Below are 23,160 nucleotides of genomic sequence, written 5' to 3' on the forward strand. Positions count from 1 at the left end.
CGAAAGAGTAATGTGGCACTTGGAAATTTGAAAAACAAAAGATCGTGACCAAAGTAGTTTGTACTCAAACGAAGTAGCATAAGCAAGTAGCTTGCTAGCTAGAAATACCTAGTGTGCCGCCAACTTTAGACATAAAATCTAGACGGCTGAAGTAAGAGTTCTAATGGCGCGAAATCTAAAAACTGTAAAAGGAGGAAAACATAACGTAATATCTTAATTTTCCCTTGTGAATTCGTGGAATATTGCATGACATTATAAAATCCATGAACACGAAAATTTACTACAAAAGAGTACCAAATATATTGAAAATGTTTACTTGACTCCTATCAAACATATTAAAGACCAGACTCCTATTTCGCCATGAAGAAAACGAATATTTCCTCTTAGATTTCTATGAACAATCATTTTCTTTATCGATCGACATTTTTTATATGCTGTTTGCGCATATTGAGACACACAAGAGCAACAGACTTGACAATAAAAATAAGATAAATTATTTGCTTTTATTTTTTTACATCTGTTCCATTTGTGAACATGTCAGGTTTATTACTGTCATCTGAATGCAGTAGTACAACATGGAAATTTATGGAAGTTGGTAATCCCATTTACAACGGACATGACGTTCTAATGACGTAGCAGGAAAGTGATTTTCTCGCCTCTCCCCTCTTTCATACAAATGTGCGTGATTTCCCGGGAAGAGAGTTCCCCTTGAGGTCATAACGGTGTGAAGGATAATTATATATAATACAGCGGGAGAACTGATCAATGCACAGTACCAGCCAAGCTTTCCCAGTGTTCACATCAAAGGTGAAAGTGTAGCTTTGACATAATCATCTAACTCCGGCAAATCATCGACATCGTCTTCACCGATTCATATAAAGAATATATTGGTACGTACTTGATTTAATTTAATTACTGTATGTAGTGCCTTGACACATTATTATGGTTAACGCCAGATGATTTTATTCACATGTAAATTTCCTATTCAAATTTAATCTTATTGCAATGCAATAGCGTTATATTTCTACATGAACAGACGCCTGGGTTGCTACTACTAGCTTTACGAGTAAAACAAATCATCGTATTCTAGAACAAGGTCTAAATATACAGGTCAGACCGTTTGAAATCTTCTGCGCAGCTTCTGACGTCATTTGGCTGAGTCCATTTTCTCTTTGTGATACACTGAAGAAAACTGTGAAACGCCAAGGAAGACAGGAACTATAATATTTTATATATTATATATATATATTATATATCATATATATTATATATTCATATATATAGACAGGAACTATAATATTTTATATATATTATATATATATATTTTATATAATATTTGTCAGAATATAACTAATTGCGCGGAGCGGTGCGAGCGAAGGCAACGTCATTTTCCAACGACGGACCAGCTTCAACTGACAGCTATAGGACCCGCTAACCCCACTTTGAACAGCCAGGTGACGTTCACGGGCCCGCTGCGCCAACTCCCTCGAAATTCGGTCGGAAGTGGTTAGACCTTATATTCTTAGATCTTGTTCTAGAAGTGACTAATGTGATTTCTACGCGTGCAGGTGCCGATACAAAAATAGGGGAGGCATTAATCTTCTTGTACAAGGCCATCTATTTCTTATATGTTCTACCTATTTATCTATCCGTTTCACTGTTTATTTACTTGACTGTCTATTCATTCATTTACGGTAGACAGTGGAACATCCCATTTCCCTTATCAACTCTGGCAGTTCTCTTTTCCGGGGAGTTCCCAGACTTTCCCCGGTATATTCCCCCTCTCCCATGCACCTTTCTTTAATTCTGGAACGAAGTGGGTGACAGCCGACAGGTTAGACAAGTGAGCTGGTGTTAGTGGTGGGCAGATACCGGTAAAGTTACCGGTTTTACCGGTAACAACCTTAACGGTACTTTACCGGTAAAAATTCTGGTACCGTTAAGGTTCCGTTAACCGATAACTGGATAAGCTATACCAGGGGTGGGGAACCTTTTTGTGCATGAAGGCCACCTTACAATTCATCGTCCCACATAGAGGCCGCACTGAACAAATTATTATATATATATTTTTTCAATTATTTGATCCCTTTTTAGGGAGTGACATCACTGAACACGGTCAACTTTGCTTTCGTCTATGTGTGTGGTGTATATTATAAGTTTCAGGTGTATAATGATTTCAGACTTAAAAAATATTCAAGGTCTTTAAAAAAAAATAATATTTATATCAAAGGCCGCAGGTTCCCCACCTCTGAGCCTTACCATAACACTCAGAGAGCGGTAAGCTTGTCTTGCCTTGGTGGTACTGAGTGACGGACTGACGGCACGGGCCCAGTGTGCCGCTAACTTTACCGGTAAAATACCGAGGGATGAACCGCTAAGGTCTCGGTAAGCGCGTCTCGGCTTGGCGGTACTGGCGGCATGACGGGCCCAGTGTGCCGCTAACTTTACCGGTAAAATACCGTTAAGGGGTGTACCGCTAAGGTCTCGGTAAGCGCGTCTCGGCTTGGCGGTATTGACGGGCCCAGTGTGCCGCTAACTTTACCGGTAAAATACCGTTAAGGGGTGTACCGCTAAGGTCTCGGTAAGCGCGTATCGGCTTGGCGGTACTGACGGGCCCAGTGTCCCGCTAATTTTACCGGTTAAACTTTTACCATTAAGCAAGTATGTACCGCTAAGGTCTCGATAATTTTTTACCATTAAAACCGTTTTTTCGGCACTTTTTTAATTTCTCAATAGAATTAATGTTATTTCTGTGATCAGCATACGAAACTATATTAATTGTGAAAGTTTCATCGAAAAATTCCGCGTCGCCAAACGGAAAAGACCCATATATGTGTGTGTGTATATATATATATATATATATATATATATATATATATATATATACATATGTGTTTATTATATATATATACATATATATATATATATATATATATATATATATATATCTATATATTTCCCTTTACATTTTGCCTATAGCACCGGTAGGCATGTAGGGTAAGTTAGTGCTTCCTTCGCCTGTTTGTGATGCAGGCAGGATTTTTATAGTGACGACGTTATAAAACTTGAATTGTGACTACACACCATAGTAGGATGAAATTTGTTTAAAGATTTAAGTCATAAAGGCGACTCGAATTTGAGACATCACTACTACCTCACGAGTCCTTTACCGGTACAGTGCCGGTAATACCGGTAACCGCATCGTTGTTTACCGGTAATTCCGGTACTGAAATTAGCGGTATTTGCCCAGCACTAGCTGGTGTACTGTTGGCACGAGCACAGAAACTGTCCGAATCATAGGCTTTGACTTCGTCGGAGACGTTGTCACTGGCTGAATTTTCCAAGATCTTATATTAAGTTATTTAAGGCTGGGATTGGACGATTGTTGCTAAACATTGGCTCGGGCTTACAGAATACCGCTACGTCGACGACGATATTGTTGTCTTAATCTGATGGATATCTTTAGTCGTTTGTTTTATGAGCACATAACGGGAGTATGACGCCAACGGCCGACATCGGAAGTGGGTGTGTGCTGAGGGGATGTGATCTCATATCGGAGGAAATGTAGATATCTTAGACATGTTTGAAGGTATTGTCTCCGGCATTTACCAGCTCTTCTATCCTTGTGTGATATATTTATATCAGATAGCAGACGAATGGATATGGTCTGTGGGTATATAGGGTCTTGGACTCTGGGGCAAAATACTTGCTTTTATTGGATACACGTGGGCTCGGGAAGATTATGCCTTTGCCGTTTAAAAGGATCCTTAGTCTAAATTAGACAAATATAGATTAACGAAAGACGTGTTTCTTACACTTTTATTTTTATTTTTTTTTCCGGTGGGGTATAAAGCACTACATATCTTTAAAAGTTGGTTTACACCAAAACCGGTGTAATCGCGTTGTGTGTGACGTCATGCCGTAAATACTCGAGACAAATGTGAGACAAGTAAACCGCCTTATCTCTGAACGCCAGTCGAGGTACCCGCCCCCCAAATGAACCCTTCCCGACCTCTCAGGCGGGGAAGGTCATGGATGGCCGTGACTTGTGATTGCGTTCGAGTCAGCCTGAAATTTGTGAAGAATCACGATGGGCGGATGGGTCTCTGTGACCTTGCTCCATGGAGTGTGCGGGCCATAGTGTTTGCCCACATTAAACTGTCTTCCTCTCGCGTCACTCACTATGTCTACTAAGACTTGCTGGTAACTTTGCTTTAGTGGAATAACAAACCGCTACGTCACCTACATATTATCAGCAATAAAATTAGGTAGATTATCATGACTTAGACAAGCATTATTCTGGAAATAAACCATGGTACCTTACACACAATTGCAAATGAATCATTTATGTTAAGCTTCCCCGATTAGGCTTTTCTTTCTATTGCCTGTTTAAACATCCTGTTTATATATGCTGCGTAGCCTTCCCTCTCTGGTGCCGGATATGTTGGCAACACTGGCCTATCGACTAAAGTAAATTGCACACAATTCGTCGTGCCACTAGGATTGGCATATGCGCCGTTTCACCAGTCTAAATCATGACTTTATACATTATACCCATTGCCCATACCTCTGCAGAAAGCATTATTTCATATATCGTAGTACATGGGCACTATTACATAGAAATTGTGGTATATTTGAGATTACGTAGTCCATCGACGAAAATGCGCATACATGGACGTGTTGAAAGAACTATTTGTTTAATGATTTGTGAGAATCATCCTGAATTATCCAGCGTCATTGCAAGGACGAAGGAGACAGCATTGCTCAAACAGACCAGGAAAACCGTGATAGGTACAGGGCTTCCCCACGCATAGGATTCCGGAAGAAAGCAGGTGTTGTAAGAATATTACGACACTGCAAACATTTTCAAATTTTATGCGCCTAATTCGACATGCAGACTTCATAAAACCGTTCTTTTTTTCTAGTTCCAAAATAAATGTCGACACTTATTAAATATTTCACTAAAAGGGACACCCGGAAACTCGTCTGTACATGACTCATATAAAGAGGATCCCCGGCAGTAACTGTCCGAGAAAAGATTTTCCGCTCTGGATGGACATTCTCGCTTCGTCGTCTCGCCACGTAATTCTGAAGAATTCAGCCGCAAATACCCGAGTCACTCGCTCTGTTTGTCGTGCTGCCGCTCACAATCCGTTTGCCCTGCTACCCGAGCCAATTCCCTCTTCTTCGCGGAATCTCGCTCTGGCAGGTTATGCCCCAGATAACTCTCCCTGCACGGTTAGCGTAGCCCTTGTGGTTCTGTTAAAAATCGCTTTCACGGCGGGAGAGGGGGGACCCCTTCGTCAAGCATTAGCCCGGTCTCGCGCACCCTCGCGCAACCGAGCCTCGTAATTTCGTTACTGCTTACAGATAGACAGGATAAGACACGGTACGAACGCGCTAGGTAACGCCCGCGATCACTGCCCTTAGATTACGATTCCCTTTTTTTTTTTTTTTTTTTTTCTTTCTTTTTTTTTGCGAGTTGTTGAGGATCAATAGGGTACACACTATTACGATTAGCATTGTTTCCTTTTTCTCGTTCTCAGTGCCGTCATGGCGGACACTGAGTCATGGACCTGCGTGTCCAAGAAGCGTCGCTGCGCTCCTAGTTCGCCGGCTCCATTGAGTAGCGAAGCTGCCGCGGTGATGGCCCCAGTTATTGCTAAGGGTGGCAGGCTCCCCACTTTCAAAGTCGTACCCTCGGCAGGATACGACACGGCATTTGAAGTGGTGAGAGCACTAGAGAAGGGCCCTCTCCACGGTCAGCTCTTGTCCCTTCGACCCCTCGGCGATGGTAGCGTGCTTCTGCTACCGAGCAGCTACGAAGTCGTCGAGGAGTTGGACAGGACCAAGACGCTCAATGGTAAGCCGGTGAACTTGGAGCGTTTAAATCCTGAAGACCGGAAGCATCGTCTCGTGGTACACGACTTCGATACCTGCTGGACCACTGACATTGTTGAGGAACACCCACGGGTAATCGCGGCCAGGAGAATGCACCGGTGGGATAAGACGCCGACACGCCAGGTCCTTATTACCATTAAAGGCGAACCGTTCGATTCCATCGACCTGGGTTGGTATGGCAGGCATGATGTACGAACGTACATTCCTGATCCTCTCCGTTGTTTTAAATGTCAGCGCTATGGTCATCACCAGGCGAGGTGCTCTGCTAAACAGCACAGGTGCGGAATTTGTAGCATGCCTCATGCCACGGAGACTTGTCTCGACAAGTTCAAAGCTGGCACTGAGACTGTTCCAAAGTGTCCGAACTGTGGGAAGAAGCACCACGCCTGGAATACCGGGTGCGCAGTGCGTCAGATGCAGGCCATTGCCTCAAAGGAGAGGACAGAGAAGCAGCAGGACTTCATACCTGCCCCCCCAGGATCATTTGTATGGGGCAGCAGGAAACAGTCTCCTGCCACTGCACCACCACCACCTACACACAGTGCTCCTGATTTGAACAATCAGGCGCACTTCCCAACATTGAAGACAGCTCCCACACAGACACAACCAGCTCCCAAAAAGGCCGCTCCCACCTCCAAACCTGCACCCATCTCCAAATCCACACCTGCCTCTAAGCCCAACCCCAAATCCAAAGCCAAACCCACACCCCCCGTACCAACCCCACGAGCACAGGACAGACGGTCCTCTCCACCTGAATATCCGTCCGATGTCATCCCCCTCAAAGAGGATGACATCGAGCTGATAGTGACTGGCGTTGTTGCTGCTGTCGCCTCGACTTATGGCGATGATGACACCAGCAAGATGCTGGAGCTGGTGAACAGGTCCGTAAAGAATGTGCTCAAGCTCCTTAAAGAGAAGAGGAATCCAAGGCGAAAGGAGAGGACTCCCTCCCCCTCTACCTCCTCCTCCCCTGCCTCCTCCCCTGCCTCTTCCACCACTTCTTCCTCTTCCTCCTCCTCCTCCTCCTCCTCCTCCTCCTCCTCCCCTTCCACCTCCCCCAAGCCTAACACACCCGCCTTCTCCATTGGGAAAAACACGCCCACCACATCTAAGACCAGGAGAGTGTCTTCTGTTATGCTCCCACGTCAAATTGCATTGAGGCTTGAAGACTCCTCTTCTGATGAGGAAGAAAAGGCACCCACTGTTTCAAAGTCGCAACCCATCTTGTCCTCTAACCGGGGAGAACAAGATGAGACCGCCATGGAAACTGACAGGGAAGAACATCGCCCTGTTCAATAATCACTTGAGGTTGCTACAGTGGAACCTTAACGGGTTCCGCAGTAAAAGTTCGTATCTCCTTGCGCTTGCGCAAGAGCATGACTACGATATCATGCTTCTCCAAGAGACATTGGTGAGCGACGAGGTGCGATTTCCGGGATATCGCATCTTTTCCCTCCCTCGTTCACTCACTGCTAGAGGGTGCATGATCTTAGTCAAATCATCCATCCCCTGCAGTGAAATCACGGACCCTGTATCATGTGGGGATGGTGTAGAAGTTCTTGCGGTTCGACTCCATCGGGCCCATGAAACGTACACCATCTACAACATATACAGGGGCCCGAGAGCTGAACTGGACCTTGGAGAAGTGTGTACTCTTGCTGCGGACAGGCTCCTCATCATAGGAGGGGACTTCAACGCCCACCATGAAATTTTAATGTCGTCCCAAGGGCCCAATGTCGCTGGGCGCCACTTAAACTCAATATTAGACGAATGCCCTGACATTGCGTTGTTGAATGATGGAAATCCGACGCACGTGCAAGGTGGACGACTTGATCTGACCTTGGCGACGGCCACTCTCCTCCCTAGGGTAACCTGGGAGGTGCATCCTATTGTCACTAGCGATCACTTTGGTGTCTCTGTGCACATACGGGATTCACCACCCATACCAGCTGTATTACCTGTTCCCAGGTGGAAGACAGCTTCGGCAAACTGGACAGTGTTTGAGAAGTCTGTTGAAGAATGGGCAGCGTCCTACGTTCCACCACAGGACGTGGAAACGTTGGAAGCTGACTTTTCTGCAGCCATTCAGGTGGCTGCCAACAGAGCTATCCCAAAGACTCGCCAGTCCCCCAGAGAACATAAGAACAGCTGGTATTATACCCCCGAGGTGAGAGAGGCCAACCATCGGGTGAACATGCTTAGGCGTGTTTTCCGACGGCGCCGAACTCAGACTAACTTGGCCAACTTGCGCGCTGCAGTACATGACGCTCACGTCATAGCTGCAGATGCCAGAAGAGCTAAATTTCTTGAATGGTGTGAGGGCTTTACTGCTCACACCTCCCTAGCAGAGCTGTGGTCTAAGCTCCGTAGGGCTACTGGCAGGACTCAACCACGACGCACTCATCATGCCCCTGATGCTGAGGCGAAGCGGCTGGTGCAGGAGTTTGTCTCTCGCTCCAGCAGCACCTCACTCCCGCAGTGTGTTCAAGACACATTGCAGGACCTCCAAGGAGTGAGGCGCCATGGTGTTGAGGACATGGTGAGTCGAACGGATGATACTGACGCTAGCTTTACGCTTCAGGAGCTACGGGTCACGCACAAGACCAGCTCAGACACGGCACCTGGAGAGGACCTCGTCACCTACTCCATGCTGGCCCACCTAGGACCAGCGGGTGACGAGGCACTTCTAAGGGTGATAAACGCGTCTTGGAGGACTGGCAAGCTACCAACAGCCTGGAAGACGGCAATCATAACGCCAATTCCAAAGCCAAAGGAACCAAGTGCTTACCGCCCCATCAGCCTGACAAGCTGCATGGGAAAGACAGCGGAGAGGATGGTGCTAAACAGGCTTCTGTGGAAACTGGGCCCATTGCATGAGCATATCCATGCTTACTGCAAGGGCACTGGCACAGGAAACAGTATAGCAACACTCCTCAATGCTGTCAGTGGAACACCGTCCATTGTGGTCTTTTTGGATCTGGAAAAGGCGTTTGAGCTGGCCAGTCCACTTGTGATATTAGACACCCTTGCTCGCAAGGGCGTAAAAGGCAAGCTGCTTTCTTGGATTGCTGACTATCTCAGTCACCGGTCTGCGAAAGTACGCTTTCAAGGTCACATATCAGAGGCCAGAATGTTGGAGAATGGCACTCCACAGGGGGGGGTTCTCAGCCCCACTCTGTTCAATGTGCTCGTCTCCAACATTCTGGAACTACCTCTACCACAGGGGTGCAAGGTCATCTGCTATGCAGATGACATTGCGCTCTTAATTACTGGGAAACGGCAGTGCTTCAACAGGGCCCAACGCTGTTTAAGCACTGTGGCGACGGAATGTAGCAGGTTGGGGTTAAAGATCTCCCCTACAAAGTCGAAAGCTATGGCACTAGGACTCAGGATAGAGGGGAAGCACCTCACCATCCAGGACCTTAGGCTGGACTGGGTTCACCAGTATCAGTACCTGGGGGTCTGGATTGATGAGAGGCTCACCTTTCAGAGGGAACTTACCTATCTCAAGGAGAGACTGAAGGCAAGAACCACAGTTATGAGAGCAATGACGGGGAAGGCACTCGGTGCCACGCATCGGGTCCTTCGCACATTCTATGTGCACGCAGTCCGCAGTCTGGTGGACTACGCTGCCCCAGCTCTCATAAATGTGGCGACTGCCAAGCTTGAAGACCTGGAGCCTTGCCAAAATGCCGCAGCAAGGATTATCCTAGGAGCTCAACCTTGGACTAAGATCGTTAACCTCCGAATGGAGGCTTCGTTGCCTTCATTAACATCACGGGTCAGAAGGCTGGAGGTTGACTTTCTTGCCAAGTTGGTCCAGAGCCCCAGGATAACTGAGCTGAGTCAGAGCCTTGTGACAGCTCTGGGACGGTTGGGTACTTTTATCCATTCCGATACCTGGCTGGCACAGGCGGCGGGGATCCTGGACTCCTTCAAGCTCACCAGCACTCTCCTTGAGCAAAGTAGGGACTCTCCACATCCAGAGTTCGAGCCCCCAGCACCATGGCTGTCGATACCTGCAACTTTCGTTGTCACAAAGCTTCCCAATAAGAAGAAGTTATGTGACCAGGAGAGAGTACGAGCGCAGGCCCTACAAGGCGTCCGCGCACTGTCGAGACCTGGAACGGCGGTCTATTACACGGATGGCTCCGTAGACCCCAACAGGCCTCGCAGTGCGGGATCTGCTTTTGTGACGGATGGTTTGACCTACGGCAGGAGAGTATCCGATCATGCGTCCACTCTCCAAGCTGAGGCCATAGCGGTCCAAGGAGCGTTAGAGCATGCTCTAATATCTCGAGCTGGTCCTGTGGTGATCCACACGGATTCACAGTCCTTGCTAGGCAGTTTAGAATCGACACAGCCCAGCGACAATGTACGCCTACTGACCTCCATCCTAGCACTCCTGCTGAAGCTGCATCAGCAAGGCAGGAGTGTTACGCTCAACTGGGTGCCAAGCCACGTAGGCGTCCCAGGAAATGAGCTAGCCGACGCCGCGGCTGAAGCGGCGCGCAAAAGACCCGAAATCGATGTTGTCGTCCCTCTCAGTAGAAATCAGTTGCGCCTACGCACCAGGGCTCTGAATCAGGTACAACGGTTCCTTCAGCACAGACTGGAGGCAGAGGTGTCAGAGAGGGCGAGGTGGTACAGGGCAGTCACAGACTATGAGCCCCTTGTACTTCCTCGCTCCACACCAAGAAAAGTGGAAACTCTGCTCTTCCGTCTGCGGCTGGAGGACCGTTGTTTCTGGGAAATTAAAAGCAACTCCACTCCTGAAGAAAGAAGATGTAGTCACTGCCGCCATCCCGAAGCCACCCTGAACCACTACCTCCAGCATTGCCCCGCAACTGCTTTTCTGAGGAGAGGGCCTCCGACAACATCTGAGGGTCTTGTGCGTCGCCTATGCCGCCACCTTAGCGATTACGAACTGCGTCGGCTGGTGGAGTGCCAGCCCCCCCTGTAATTATTATATATATGTGTCTCTGTTCGGAGGGGTGAATTCATGGCGATGTGCATACGTATACTGCATGCGTGTGCACATCTAATGTATGTACGAGTGTGTGTGACCAAGGACACACACGCTCGTACATTGAATCACCCCCCCCCATTTATTTCAATATATGCTCTTTGTTAGGAAGGGTGTATTCATGGTGATGTGCATACGCATATTGCGTGCGTATGCACATCCAATATATGTATGAGTGTGTGTGGCCTAGGTCACACACACTCATACATTGGATCACCCCCCTCCCTCTTATCTACTTTACAAAAAACGAAGATGTCACCAGTTGAATATAATACAGCTATATCGAGAAGGGTGCATTCACGGAGATGTGCATGCGCATTCTTATGCGTGTGCACATCTTGTGAATGTACGAGTGTGTGTGGCTGGGCCCACACACACTCGTACGTAATATCACCCACCAAACGGGCTCACAACCAAAGCCCGTGGGAGCCTCTCTCCCAATTACACACACACACAGTAACTGTCCAGTGCTTGTGTAGCTGTGTCGGCGAGATGAGCGAGGAGGCTCGTACGAAGTTGTGGATACTCTCAGAACTCGTTCGCGGCCAAAGTTCATCTCGTTTTTGTGTTTACATCAAGACACTTCCAACATAACTGTCAACATTGCTCGTTTGTTATTTAGTGTTATTAATTGGGTTCTTCTGTGGGCGTGGATTTATTCTGCACTTGGATATCCGACAGGTGTGATTTGTTGGTAAGTGATAAATCTTGCAGGATTATGTTTTCCTGTATTATTTTCACTATTTAGTTCCCATTTGCGACGACACCGTAGCAGAGGTTCTTGTTAAGGATGAACTTGTTATGGATTACTGTTGGCTGTAGATTTATATATGTTAGTTTCCTCCATTTTTTTTCCATTGCGGCAAATACAGTAAGGAGATTCTGGGAGCACTTGTCACTTGCCGGATCAGGGATCGGACTGTGAAGTTAAGAATAGAAACATCTCGGCCGTTGACAACATGGGTCATTGAAGTCATGGTCCGATACTTTTTTTAATTTCAGTCACGCACGCACTGATTCAATATGAAACTTAATTTCCCAATAGCTTCTAACCTTACAAAACTATTACCTATGAATATATATATATATATATATATATATATATATATATATATTTATATATATATATATATATATATATATATATATATATATAATATTTAATGCAAAAAAAAAAAAAAAAAGAGAAGGAAGTAGAAAATGTGCGTGAAACGTGGAGCTTTATTTCATCTTTTCTATTTCTTATCCAGTAATACCTTGCGTCGTGGAAGGTCGATAAACTGCGGCGCTTTCAGGTCACTAGTGTAGCTCCAGAAGCTTCTTACAAAATAATTATTCCATCTAAACGAAGACGTCATATACTGTACATTTGTAAAACATTCCAGGCAAAATTATATATATATATATATGTATATATATATATATGTATATATATATATATATATATATATGTGTGTGTGTGTGTGTGTGTGTGTTAACTTCGAAAAGATGTTGCCATCATTTATTTTGTAGAAATGTCTTTCCTAATGTGACAGCACAAACTTTTTATTAAAAAGGCTCTTCTAGCAGTAAAGGTTGCCGACAATATACCCTAGATATATTGTATATAAATTATTGTACGAATCTGTTCTTTACTGAGCTACTGTTCTTGCACTGACCGTGTCATGTTCTTTATACCTTTCATGCTGAATTCTGTACAAACAAGAACAAGTTCCTAAGTATTTTCTACACTATTTCGTAGATGTGTAACTTAAATGACAATTTGACTGTCGCCCATACAATTCATCATGGGACTTGAAAGGAGGCTCCACCATTCTCATACTTGCTCAGACGCAGTGTGAGGACATGCCTGCAGAATAGACTAATCACATTTCATTGGGATGCTGTTGTTACCCTGACGCTGTGGGTGAGGGTGCAGGCTATTTTGACATAATGCAGACTCCATTTTGTCGCTTAGTGATTCCATTCATCTTCAGTTAGTCTTACATATCGTTATAGGATGACCAGACTACTAGACTCGCTGGCCAATGAAGTGTGTTCACTGTGCACTCGAGTGGCATTTGATTAACCACTTTTCGGAATATGAAACCTGCTTCGGATTTCACTTTCGGACGTGCGTGTTTACTAGCGAGTTTCAGTGTGGAAACATTTCCACAGTGGAGGGTAGAATGGCTGCGTTCGAAGCCAGCGTGAACTGTTTGTTGACTGAGGGGGATCTGTACAGTTATGAGAAACGGACAGTCTTGTGGACAAAAAGAAAAGGGAGATACGCCCTGCTTGCCACAACAGACAAGTGTCATGGTTGCCAAGTCGTCCTTATACACACACACCAAATTGCTGTAAATAGTAACTTGTTACAATATCAAAAGGTTGTCCTCTGGCGTGTTTGCGACTGCATGAAGAAGCAAGCTTACCATGAGGCATGAGGCAAATGATGTAATTTGGATCTGGCGACTGTTGTGTGTGTGTATATATATATATATATATATATATATATATATATATATATATATATATATTATACACATACACACACCAAAGGCTTTTTCTCCGGGAGGTAGCCAACCAAGGCATATGCCCACTCCCATATGTTTCCTTTTCATCTCTTATCCGGGTCAAGAGCAATTCAGCAAGATGCATCAACAGCAGGGCCAGCCGCTTCATTTACAAGTTACACGATCCAAGACCGGGGTGAACCACAGGGTGGCTCTCCCTCCCGCTTTGTACACTCACGCGATAATAGAGAAGACTGCATTGGAAGGTTAGAAAAGATATTTAGTGAAGGATTATTTAAAACAATTGGCCATCTTACCCTATATGAATTAACCAGTGGCCCGGCGTGTGATCAAACTGCATGACAGGGCCAGGGACACTACGTGATGAAATCTCGACGGGTGTGGGAGGAAAGGGGTTCTTCGTTAAATAGCAACACATTTCATATACGCACTCTCCACGGAATTCCGATTATAATTTCTATTCAAACTGACAAAATTATTGCACGATGACAACACAAGATGCTGTTAACATACATTGAGTTTCAACGGTTCTTATGCCGGTCGGCAGTCACATTGCTCACACTGTTGCCAACGGCCATGAATCTCCATATTTTCTATTCTGCTCCCGTTTTCTCCCGTCGCGCGAGGGTGGGTGGGTAGTGAGACACACATCAGATACCGGTACTCTATCCTACCTTCCGGAAAGCCTGTAAAGAGTGTCTATGGCAATCTTTCAGGCAGACTTTAACAATTCGGCCATCATAACTACTCGTGGGTATTTTATTTGCAATATCCTTGGAGGTATGAGTATCCGATCGCATAAGGATACTGAGTGACTGGTTCGTAGGGATGTCACTGATGCCCCTGAAATATGCCGTCTAATCTGGAATTTTTAAAAAACAACGGCAACGGATGACTTCATGCATGATGGTTTAATGGTAATCGAAATATATTCGACATATTCCATATTGTTGATATTTTCTAATAAATTTAGAATATCCTTTCAAACCTATGGAATAGGCTGACAGAACAATATTTCAAACCTGCAACTATGCTGACGTGATCTTAAGTCATGAACAATTTGTACACTGCAGTTGGCCGATAAATTAGTTTGATGATATTTACGCGTCAAGTTCAGCTTCCCAAGGTCGTATGTCTATTTATAGCCTCCTCTGCAAACTATTTTTAACACTATTTTTCGGGTATAAGGATGTGTGTGTGTCTGTGTGTGTATATATATATATATATATATATATATATATATATATATATATTTATATATATATATATTTTATATATATATATATATATATATATATATATATATATATCACGATGATTTTTCGCAAATGCGTATTCTGTCCGTTTGTGTGAATAAAGTTTTCTCAAGAAAAGTTGAAGATCCGGCGACTTGATGTCATCACTTCCACCTTTGAACTTTCTAGTGTGGTCCAAATAGGTTAACGTAATCGAGATAATTCATAATCCCCTCGCCACCAGAGGTCACAGTCGGTAGTCGGGGTAAAAGTATATGTCCCATTGGGTGCGCGAAGGAACTGTCCGTATTCATCGTAAAACACTTAAAATATGTACGGTATTGATCAGGAAATCAAATGGGGGTTCTTAAAATAACTTCGGACATGTTTGGAAATGCTGACGAATACAGCTCGTATTCTTAGTAAATTTGATTTCAGTGTCAATGAATAGTGTTGTTATTACCAATAAATACAATTAACAGTACATTCCAAACTTGTTCCATAGTATAAGGATTCTTTTCATTGCTACCCCCTTCCCCTAAGTCCTGATAACGGTTTCGTGGTTGCATTTGTTAAATATCCATACTCTTGCACGTCTGGCACGCCCCATGCAGAATAGGTAAATGAACTGATAGTCGATGACTTCCTCCAACCCAATGATGGGAATAACTTTAAGATTTTATTGAAGTACTTTGAGCTAAGACACGGCCTCACTGCTAGTGGGAAAACGAGTCTTATAACGCGAATAGCCATAACAGCGTGAACACCGCCTTCACAGCTGCTCAGACAACCGAGATGAGGTGCATTGTGATCTGGCACGTGATGGCAGGCGTGCTCATGTCTCGAAGAATAGAAAATAGTAATATTACCTATCAGGTGTTTCCAAAGTTGAACAAAATGTGAGTACACCAAATGAAATAGGAGAGAAAGCTAGAACACCATAAGTAAAATTGAAACTTTTGCGTGAAGCCAACTTGCTTAATTAATAAAAGTTATGTAGAAATCCATATCAGAATTATACTGTATAGTTTTCCATTTAATTTTTAACGTCTTGCATTACGTAAAATGGCAAATTATTTGTTTGCGATTTAGGACGTAATAATGTCTTCGGATCTCCGTCTCGTGATATAGATAGGTCACCAAACTCGCACAAGAATGGAATTATGTCCAATAGGTCCCTTTCCGAACATTGGAACCGCTGATTTTCTATTGTAAAGGATGAATAAATCAATTAAACACGTAAATAGAATGAAGTGGAATGTATAGACAAAAACATGACTTTACTCGAGATGCAGTGGTAATGGTTCAAGGCCTGGGAAGGATGCCGCTGGGGAACAATCTATTTTTGCCACGCCTCTCTGGTCAACCAGTGCAACTGCACCCTCAGGAGTATGGAGTTCCTGTTGGTAGGAGGAAATGAAATTCTCCGTGATAAAATTCCGCCCTTACAGGAAGTGACGTCATAGGGCTTATTATGGACAGCACTTAATATTCATATAGACAATATCGCGCTCGACTTTTGGTATCCACTGCTAAGTTCAAGGTGGTTTATTAATAAAAAAAAAATAAACAAATAAATCCTCCAATGGTAAACTGAGACATGGGGAAAGAATATCTAAACTAAAATTGAAAGAATTATTGGAAGATGTATCCTATCAGATTGAAATTACGAGCAAAAACTAGAAAAGTAGGCGAGAACAGGAATGATGATAATTATAGAAGTAAAGTGGCGTGAAAATTTCAAGGTTGGGTGTGGTATTGAATTAGATTTTATTTTAGGAGAGTAGACATCAGCTAGTGTACAAAGTTCTTATCCATTAGAAGAACTGATGGTGCCTTAGGACTCGCTAATGTACATACATACATATACCAAGGCTTTTTCCCCCTTCCAAGGGAGGTAGCCAAAAAGGGAAAGGCATAAAAACACTCCCACCCATTTCATCCCTAAATACACTCCACACACCCCCACCCTTCCTCTCATCTGAGCACCTCCTGGATGACGGGTCATCCCTGCACCCTGCCCACCGCCCTGGGTCAGAAGCAGTGTCGCAAGACACAGTACATCCACAGCGAGGCCGCTTCATTTAATCGGCGACCCCCCCTCTCCGTCCCCCTTTGCATATAAGGCGAGGACGGGGAGAAATCCCTTCGGGCTGCGTCAAAATTTACTCACACATACTACCCCACCCCCCACTTCCCCGCCCATTCCTCCTCATGCAGTCACAACATCATCCATATACAACCATTCTCCACTCACCTCTGTCTTCCGTCCTCTCCCTTCCTTCCTCAACAGACATTCCCCTCTTCCCCAAAGCCCCCTTCACCCCATCCATCCACCTCATCCTAGGACGTCCCCTCATGTTCACTCCCTCCACATCTGCCTTCCATACCTCTTTTACTAGTCTTTCTTCACTCATTCTTTCCATGTGTCCAAACCATCCTAATATTCTTTCATCAACCCTATCTCCCAAATCCTTTTTCACCCCTGTTCTCCTCCTCACCTCCTCATTTCTCACTCTATCTAGCCTAGTAACCCCCACCATACTTCTCAGACACCTCATCTCAAACACATTCAAACTCCTTTTCTATTCTGCTCCCGTTTTCTCCCGTCGCGCGAGGGTGGGTGGGTAGTGAGACACACATCAGATACCGGTACTCTATCCTACCTTCCGGAAAGCCTGTAAAGAAGTAACTCACTAATGTAAATGTATTAATTCATGAAAGGAAAGTAAAAAAAACGACCTAATTACAGATTTGTTAGTCATTGACCAGTATGAGTTTTGTGAAAGACAACAGAGATAACTTGGAGCAATGAAAATTTCAGTTTCAGAACAGGGGGATCATAGATATCAGACCTGTTCACCTGTTGTCTGACTTAAGAGTGGGGGTGATGTGCTACAAGAGAGGGGGCTGGGTGGATTGTAATTAAATCTGGAAATAGCTTTGGATAAGGACCTCATAAATGGAAATAGGAGCATACTGGATACCTGATTGTAAGGATGCCTTTAGAAATGGATGAAAGATTTCCTGAAAGAATTATATAACATGACTAGTAAAGGATGATATGTCAGGATGAAAGGAAGTAAATTGTGGAGTCCTGCAAAGATTATGTGTCTTTTTATATTCTTGATTTATACAAATGATATATGGAAGAAAAAACAAACTGCAATATCCTGAATTTCTGTTTCTCCTTTCTAGGCAAAAGCACCGCTTTGAGAGTTTAGACAGTGTTGACATCACTGTAAAAGTTAAACAGTGTCTACTTGAGTTTGTTGAAAGGTACTTGGTGCCATCTGTAAGGAGTGAGAACATGTCTTCTTCCGTCCCACTGGTTCATATCGACTTGCATTCCGCTGGGGTAAGTATTTTGTGATATCCATAACACCAGGTATTAGTTTGCTTTTAGGCAGACCTTTTTTTTTTTTTTTTTTTCAAATGATCTCTTACATTTCTGAGTTCACTTGCCCTTGTGCTGAATAAGATAGTAGAACAAATAACATAATGATTATATAAAGTCTGCCTTCCTGAAGGAGCACAATAAAAAGATACATTGATCTAATCATCTTTCCCATCTTTTACAGGCTTTCCCCCATTCTGGCAATCACTATCGGCACAGAGTTCCTAGTACTTCTATGGCACGTAAGTTTATATTAGCATTTAACATATCTGGTATAAATGTCATATGACACTTGGATCACAACATGGCCCACTTCTGGCAGATCATATGGAGTACAGCACATCCTTCTTCCCCCCTCTTATTTTTCATCTTTGGTGCAAGGTCATATATTAGGACCAATGGTGGTTACCTGCAAGACAGACATCAGAGAGAATCATCTCCCTGCTGCCAATTTTAAAACTTACCCTCTCTTTCATCTAGAGGTGATCATTGATGATCATTTTCTAGGCCAGCCCTTAATTTTTTTTCTTCTTCTTTTCTTTTCTTTCCTACCAATTTCCAAGTGTATTCACTACCTCTTCACATAAGGATAGTTGACAACTGGTGATTACTACTCTCCTTCTGCTGTAAACCAGTGATGCATTGATGTAGTTCTGACAATAGGGCAACATTTCATCCCAGAAAGATCTATTTGAAGGCCTGAGCAACATTGCCAGCAATTGTGCGTTTGTTTCCAATCATGAAGCTTATCAACAATAATTATTAATATTATAGATTTTGTGGGTGATGCAAAACTTGATTCAGTAAACTGAACAAGTGTTGTCGAATCTGGATCTGATATTCAACCCCACTCAGTGAAAATGTTCTTAATGTTTCCCAAGGCTTCAGACTCATCTAAAAGTCAATTACCTTATTTTCAGCATTGTCACGAAGCCGCCGTGACACTTCTGCTGCTAGTCTCCAGTATACAAGTTCATTTACACGACTGCTGAGACCATACAGAAGTGTTTCATCCTCTCTATACCTCACTGTAGCAACACCTTCTGGCACAAACACACCTGTACTTAGCCTGAGTCATTTGCAAGGCAGTGGTCAAGAAGGTAAGTAATCACATGAATGGAGAATATGAATCATTAGATGTGGCATAGTGAATAAAAGCCAAGTGCTACAAAATTATCTCAGACATGATTTATAATTTCAGGTTGTACACTTGCTATGTAGTGACAATGAATCTTTCTTTCCAGGTTGCTTCCAGCTTCATATGTACAACACCCTAAACTCAACACAAGGTCTCCTTGTCACCATACAGGCACCTAACAGCAGTCACTTTATCAGCACCAGTGATGGCACCCTATCACTGACTGTAGCACCAAGTTCAGAGACTCCGTCATCTGTTCAGACTATAGACTCAAGGTTCTTCTACATACAAAGTGCAGAGGGAGATGATAGAGTGACCATTAAAAGTGCCCTCACTGGTAAGTAGGTAGATTATGCAAAATGTGGAAAGGGGATGAAAAACCATGTTGGCAAGAAACCTAAGATGCATGAAAACTGTGCATGGATGGGAGAGTCGCTAGGAAGGGAGTACAAGTGAATGATATTTTGACGCAGCCCAAAGGGATTTCTCCCTGTCTTTTCTTTTTCTGCATGAGGGGATGGAGAGGAGAGGTTGCCAATTAAATGAAGTGGCTTTGCTGTGGATGTGCTCTGTCTTGTTACATTGCTTCTGACCCAGGGCAGTGGGGGAGATGCAGGGATGACCCATCATCCAGGAGCCAAGAAAAGAGGGAGGGAGGAGTGATGAATGGGAGTGGAGTATATGGGGATGAAATGGGTGGGAGTGGATTTATGCCTTTGACTTTGGCAACCTCCCTTGTAAGGGGGAAAAAACCCTTGGTATATGTATGTGTGTATTTACATTTCATTATATGCAGTAAATTTGGTAATTGTTACAAAATACTAACATATTCTATATATAAAATTATACATCATTGATATGATATATTCTTACTTTCAGAACACTATTTATCTTCATCTGGCTCCACTCTGAGCCTCGTTAGCAGACCAACAGGTACAGATGCCGCACAGCTCTTTGAAATCCTTACAGTACCATCATAGCTCCTGAAGTTAGCATATTCAAATACTATAGACAACCAATCAGCTGTTTCCTCATTATCCTCTGGAAACCCATAGCCCCACAGTGGCTGGCAACAGACTTTTGGTCCTCCCATAGATCTCTCCAGGAAGAAATGTTAGACTATTACCTACAGTCACTTAGTATGGGTCTTTTGCTATGGCATTAGCTTGTGGGAGGAAGAAAAAACTGTTCCTGGTTGCTGGCTCTTCTTACAAGAAAAAGTAATGGAAAAAATTATGGAAGATGATAGAAAGAAATGGGCCTGGTACAAAGGCTGGGTGGCAAGCTCTTTGTAGCCACCCCTCTGAATGCAGACATCCATCACCCCAAGACATCAGTTTCAGTGACTAAGTTAATTACTTCATGAATCCATCCAACATATTGTACCCCGAGTTAGGCAAGACTGTTTGAGTGAGACATTCAACTGCGTGGCCTTATAACTGATAGCAATTTTTTTCCCATGAATTATACCATGTAAATTACACTTCTGTGGGCTTCACTTCATAGATCTGTTAGTCTTTACATCTTCAGTTATACATTCATTATAGTTGTTATCACATATATGGGACCACCTGCAGGTGCTGGTCCTGAAAGATTGACAAGCAAGAGAATCATCTCCCTGTGGCCTATCTTCAAAAACCTGTGAATGTCTCCATTTAGGGGTGCAGCCCTTAGATGCTGACACTTGGTTTGCAAACCAGGCCCTTCCAAACTTCAGCTATATTTTCTCCACCTTTTCACATACGAAGATCTGACAGTCCGTAACTGCTTCCCTCTTCCTACTACTATAAGCTGGTGACACAGAAACAGCCCTATGTGAATACAACACGGTGGTACATTTCTTCTTATATTGATGGGAGGGTCTGAAGACTATTGCCAGCCAATGTGGGGCTGCAGGTTTTCAGTCACTGACATTTAGGGCAACAATTATCATTATCCCCTATATTTCCTCCAGTCTAAGACTGGATATATTCTTATAATATTTATTTAGCTTATTGCTTTAGTTTCAAATATTTGGGACCTAATTGTTAAACATCCATATTGTGATCATATAAATAAAATTTAAATGTGGAAATGGCATTATTATTCCAAAATGTTACCAAATATAGATATCATGTGCTTAATATACTTGTGATTCAGATCCAACTTAGTATATGGTGTGATCTTTATATACAGACAAAATGCATTCCAAAGTGTCATTTATTAACAAAATCATGTGAAAATGATTTCCAATATAAACTGTGAAGATTTGCAAATTTATCTCAGCCCACAATGCAAAACAAGAACAATGTAAAGACCAAATCTGTTGAAGATACTCCCAGCCACTTGCATCAGCAGTGTGCTTAATGTTTTTTTGTTCAATTTTTAGTTTGTTATGCACATTTTCTTCGTGAATACCATTTATTCCTTATTATGCATATGAGTACTACACTGTCTCTACAACTGAGGAAGGATAGATAGAACTGAAAGGTGTCAATGTATATAAGGAAAAGAATTATAAAAGGAGAAAGGATGCCCTTTTTTCTGGAGAGTTTAGCCAGAAACTGAGGAAATGGTACTGAAAAAGAAGACTAACAAACCAGTACAGGAGGTAGTGCAAGGAGATTAAAAGTGGCAAGTGCTAAGAAAGATGGCCTACTGATAGCTAAGTTAGAAGTGAATACCCTATTTACCTGAAAAGTAGAGACCTAAGATGGAGTGAACCTAGGAGAAGATTCAAAATGAGATGGATGGGGTGAAGGGGGATTTGAGTAAAAGAAGATTGTCTGTAGAGCAGCCAAGGGAGGTGGCAATAGACAAGTGTGAGTGATGAATGGATACATTGATATGACAAAGGGATTTCTTGCCTTCTTTATATTCACGTGAGGGTAGTGGCTGATCCAGAATCAAAATTTGGGTGGGGCACTAACCTGAATTTTGTAAATGTAGATGATGCTTTGGGGGGCTAACCTGAATTTTGTACTCTGTAGCGCAAATACAATCATGTTGAATATAAATTGAAGTATATGTTCTCACTCTATATTTTCAGAATATTGGGCAAAAGTAATACTTAATCTTACATTTCAAAGATTTACCCTCAATGATGTGTAGAATGAAAGAACGAATTTGGATCTGCCACTGCATGAAAGGTGGCTCTGCAGTAGATGTGCTTGCCTTGCTACATTACTTTTAACCCAGGCAGTGGGCAGGAGTTTGAGATGACCATTCATACACAAGAAGCTAAGATCAAAAGGAGACAGTGGAAGGGGGATGGCTGCATACATTGGCTGGCTACCTCCTTTATAAGGGGAAAAGAGTCCTTTTGGTATATTCTTAACAAATAGTGGTCATACAACCAATATGTTGAGGAAATGTTGGATACAGAGCCTGGAGATCTGACAGAACAGGCAGAATGGGAATTGAAGTGACGATGGTTATAAAAAGGCTAAAGTAACTTAGTATTTTGTTGAAAATATTTAACATATGGGTACATGGAAAGAATGAATGAAGAAAGAGTATCATTAAAGATAGAGTGGAAGGCACAGGTGGATAGAGTGAACCTGAGGAGAAGACCGAGAACGGTATGGATGGATGGGGAAAAGAGGGCTCTGTAAAAGGGGAATGTCTGGTTAGCTGGGAAGGGAAAGGGTAAGAGATAGGTGTGAATGGAAAATGGTTGTGAATAGATGAGAATGCCTTCTCGTCGCTATGTAGTGCATGCCTTACGTGGTCATCTCCCTTGTTAGGAGTGGGGAGTGTTTTGGTTATGTAGGCAGATAGATACTTAGCGATGACTAGACATTCGGGCCTTGAAACATTCGGGTCTTGAAACAGGTTGAGGATCTTACCACACGAAACTTTGATTATCCATAATCATTATTAGAATTAGTACAATTTGAAAGGAAATTCAGTATCCATTTTTGAATTCATCTAAGATTTAATAAGATTTGTTAATTTTGTGTAATTGT

The 23,160-nt window shown here is 43.3% G+C and overlaps 1 protein-coding gene across 2 annotated transcripts; it reads left to right on the forward strand.

The window, feature by feature from the left end:
• The first annotated feature begins 735 nt into the window (after positions 1-735).
• LOC143024764 (uncharacterized) lies at positions 736-21,287 on the forward strand. Of its 2 annotated transcripts, none has more exons than XM_076183890.1 (6): positions 736-890; positions 17,877-18,036; positions 18,260-18,317; positions 18,996-19,175; positions 19,320-19,550; positions 20,093-21,287. In XM_076183890.1, exons 2-6 carry the CDS (start codon positions 17,989-17,991, stop codon positions 20,191-20,193), a joined length of 618 nt encoding a protein of 205 aa, XP_076040005.1. In that variant the 5' UTR covers positions 736-890; positions 17,877-17,988; the 3' UTR covers positions 20,194-21,287. The 2 variants fall into 2 exon arrangements, with proteins under 2 accessions (XP_076040005.1, XP_076040004.1); XM_076183889.1 differs by lacking the exon at positions 736-890 and adding an exon at positions 11,388-11,621.
• Positions 21,288-23,160: the final 1,873 nt, after the last annotated feature.

This window comes from Oratosquilla oratoria, chromosome 4 (genome assembly GCF_046742065.1).
Source record: "Oratosquilla oratoria isolate Oo_2021 chromosome 4, ASM4674206v1, whole genome shotgun sequence".
Classification (NCBI taxonomy): domain Eukaryota; kingdom Metazoa; phylum Arthropoda; class Malacostraca; order Stomatopoda; family Squillidae; genus Oratosquilla; species Oratosquilla oratoria.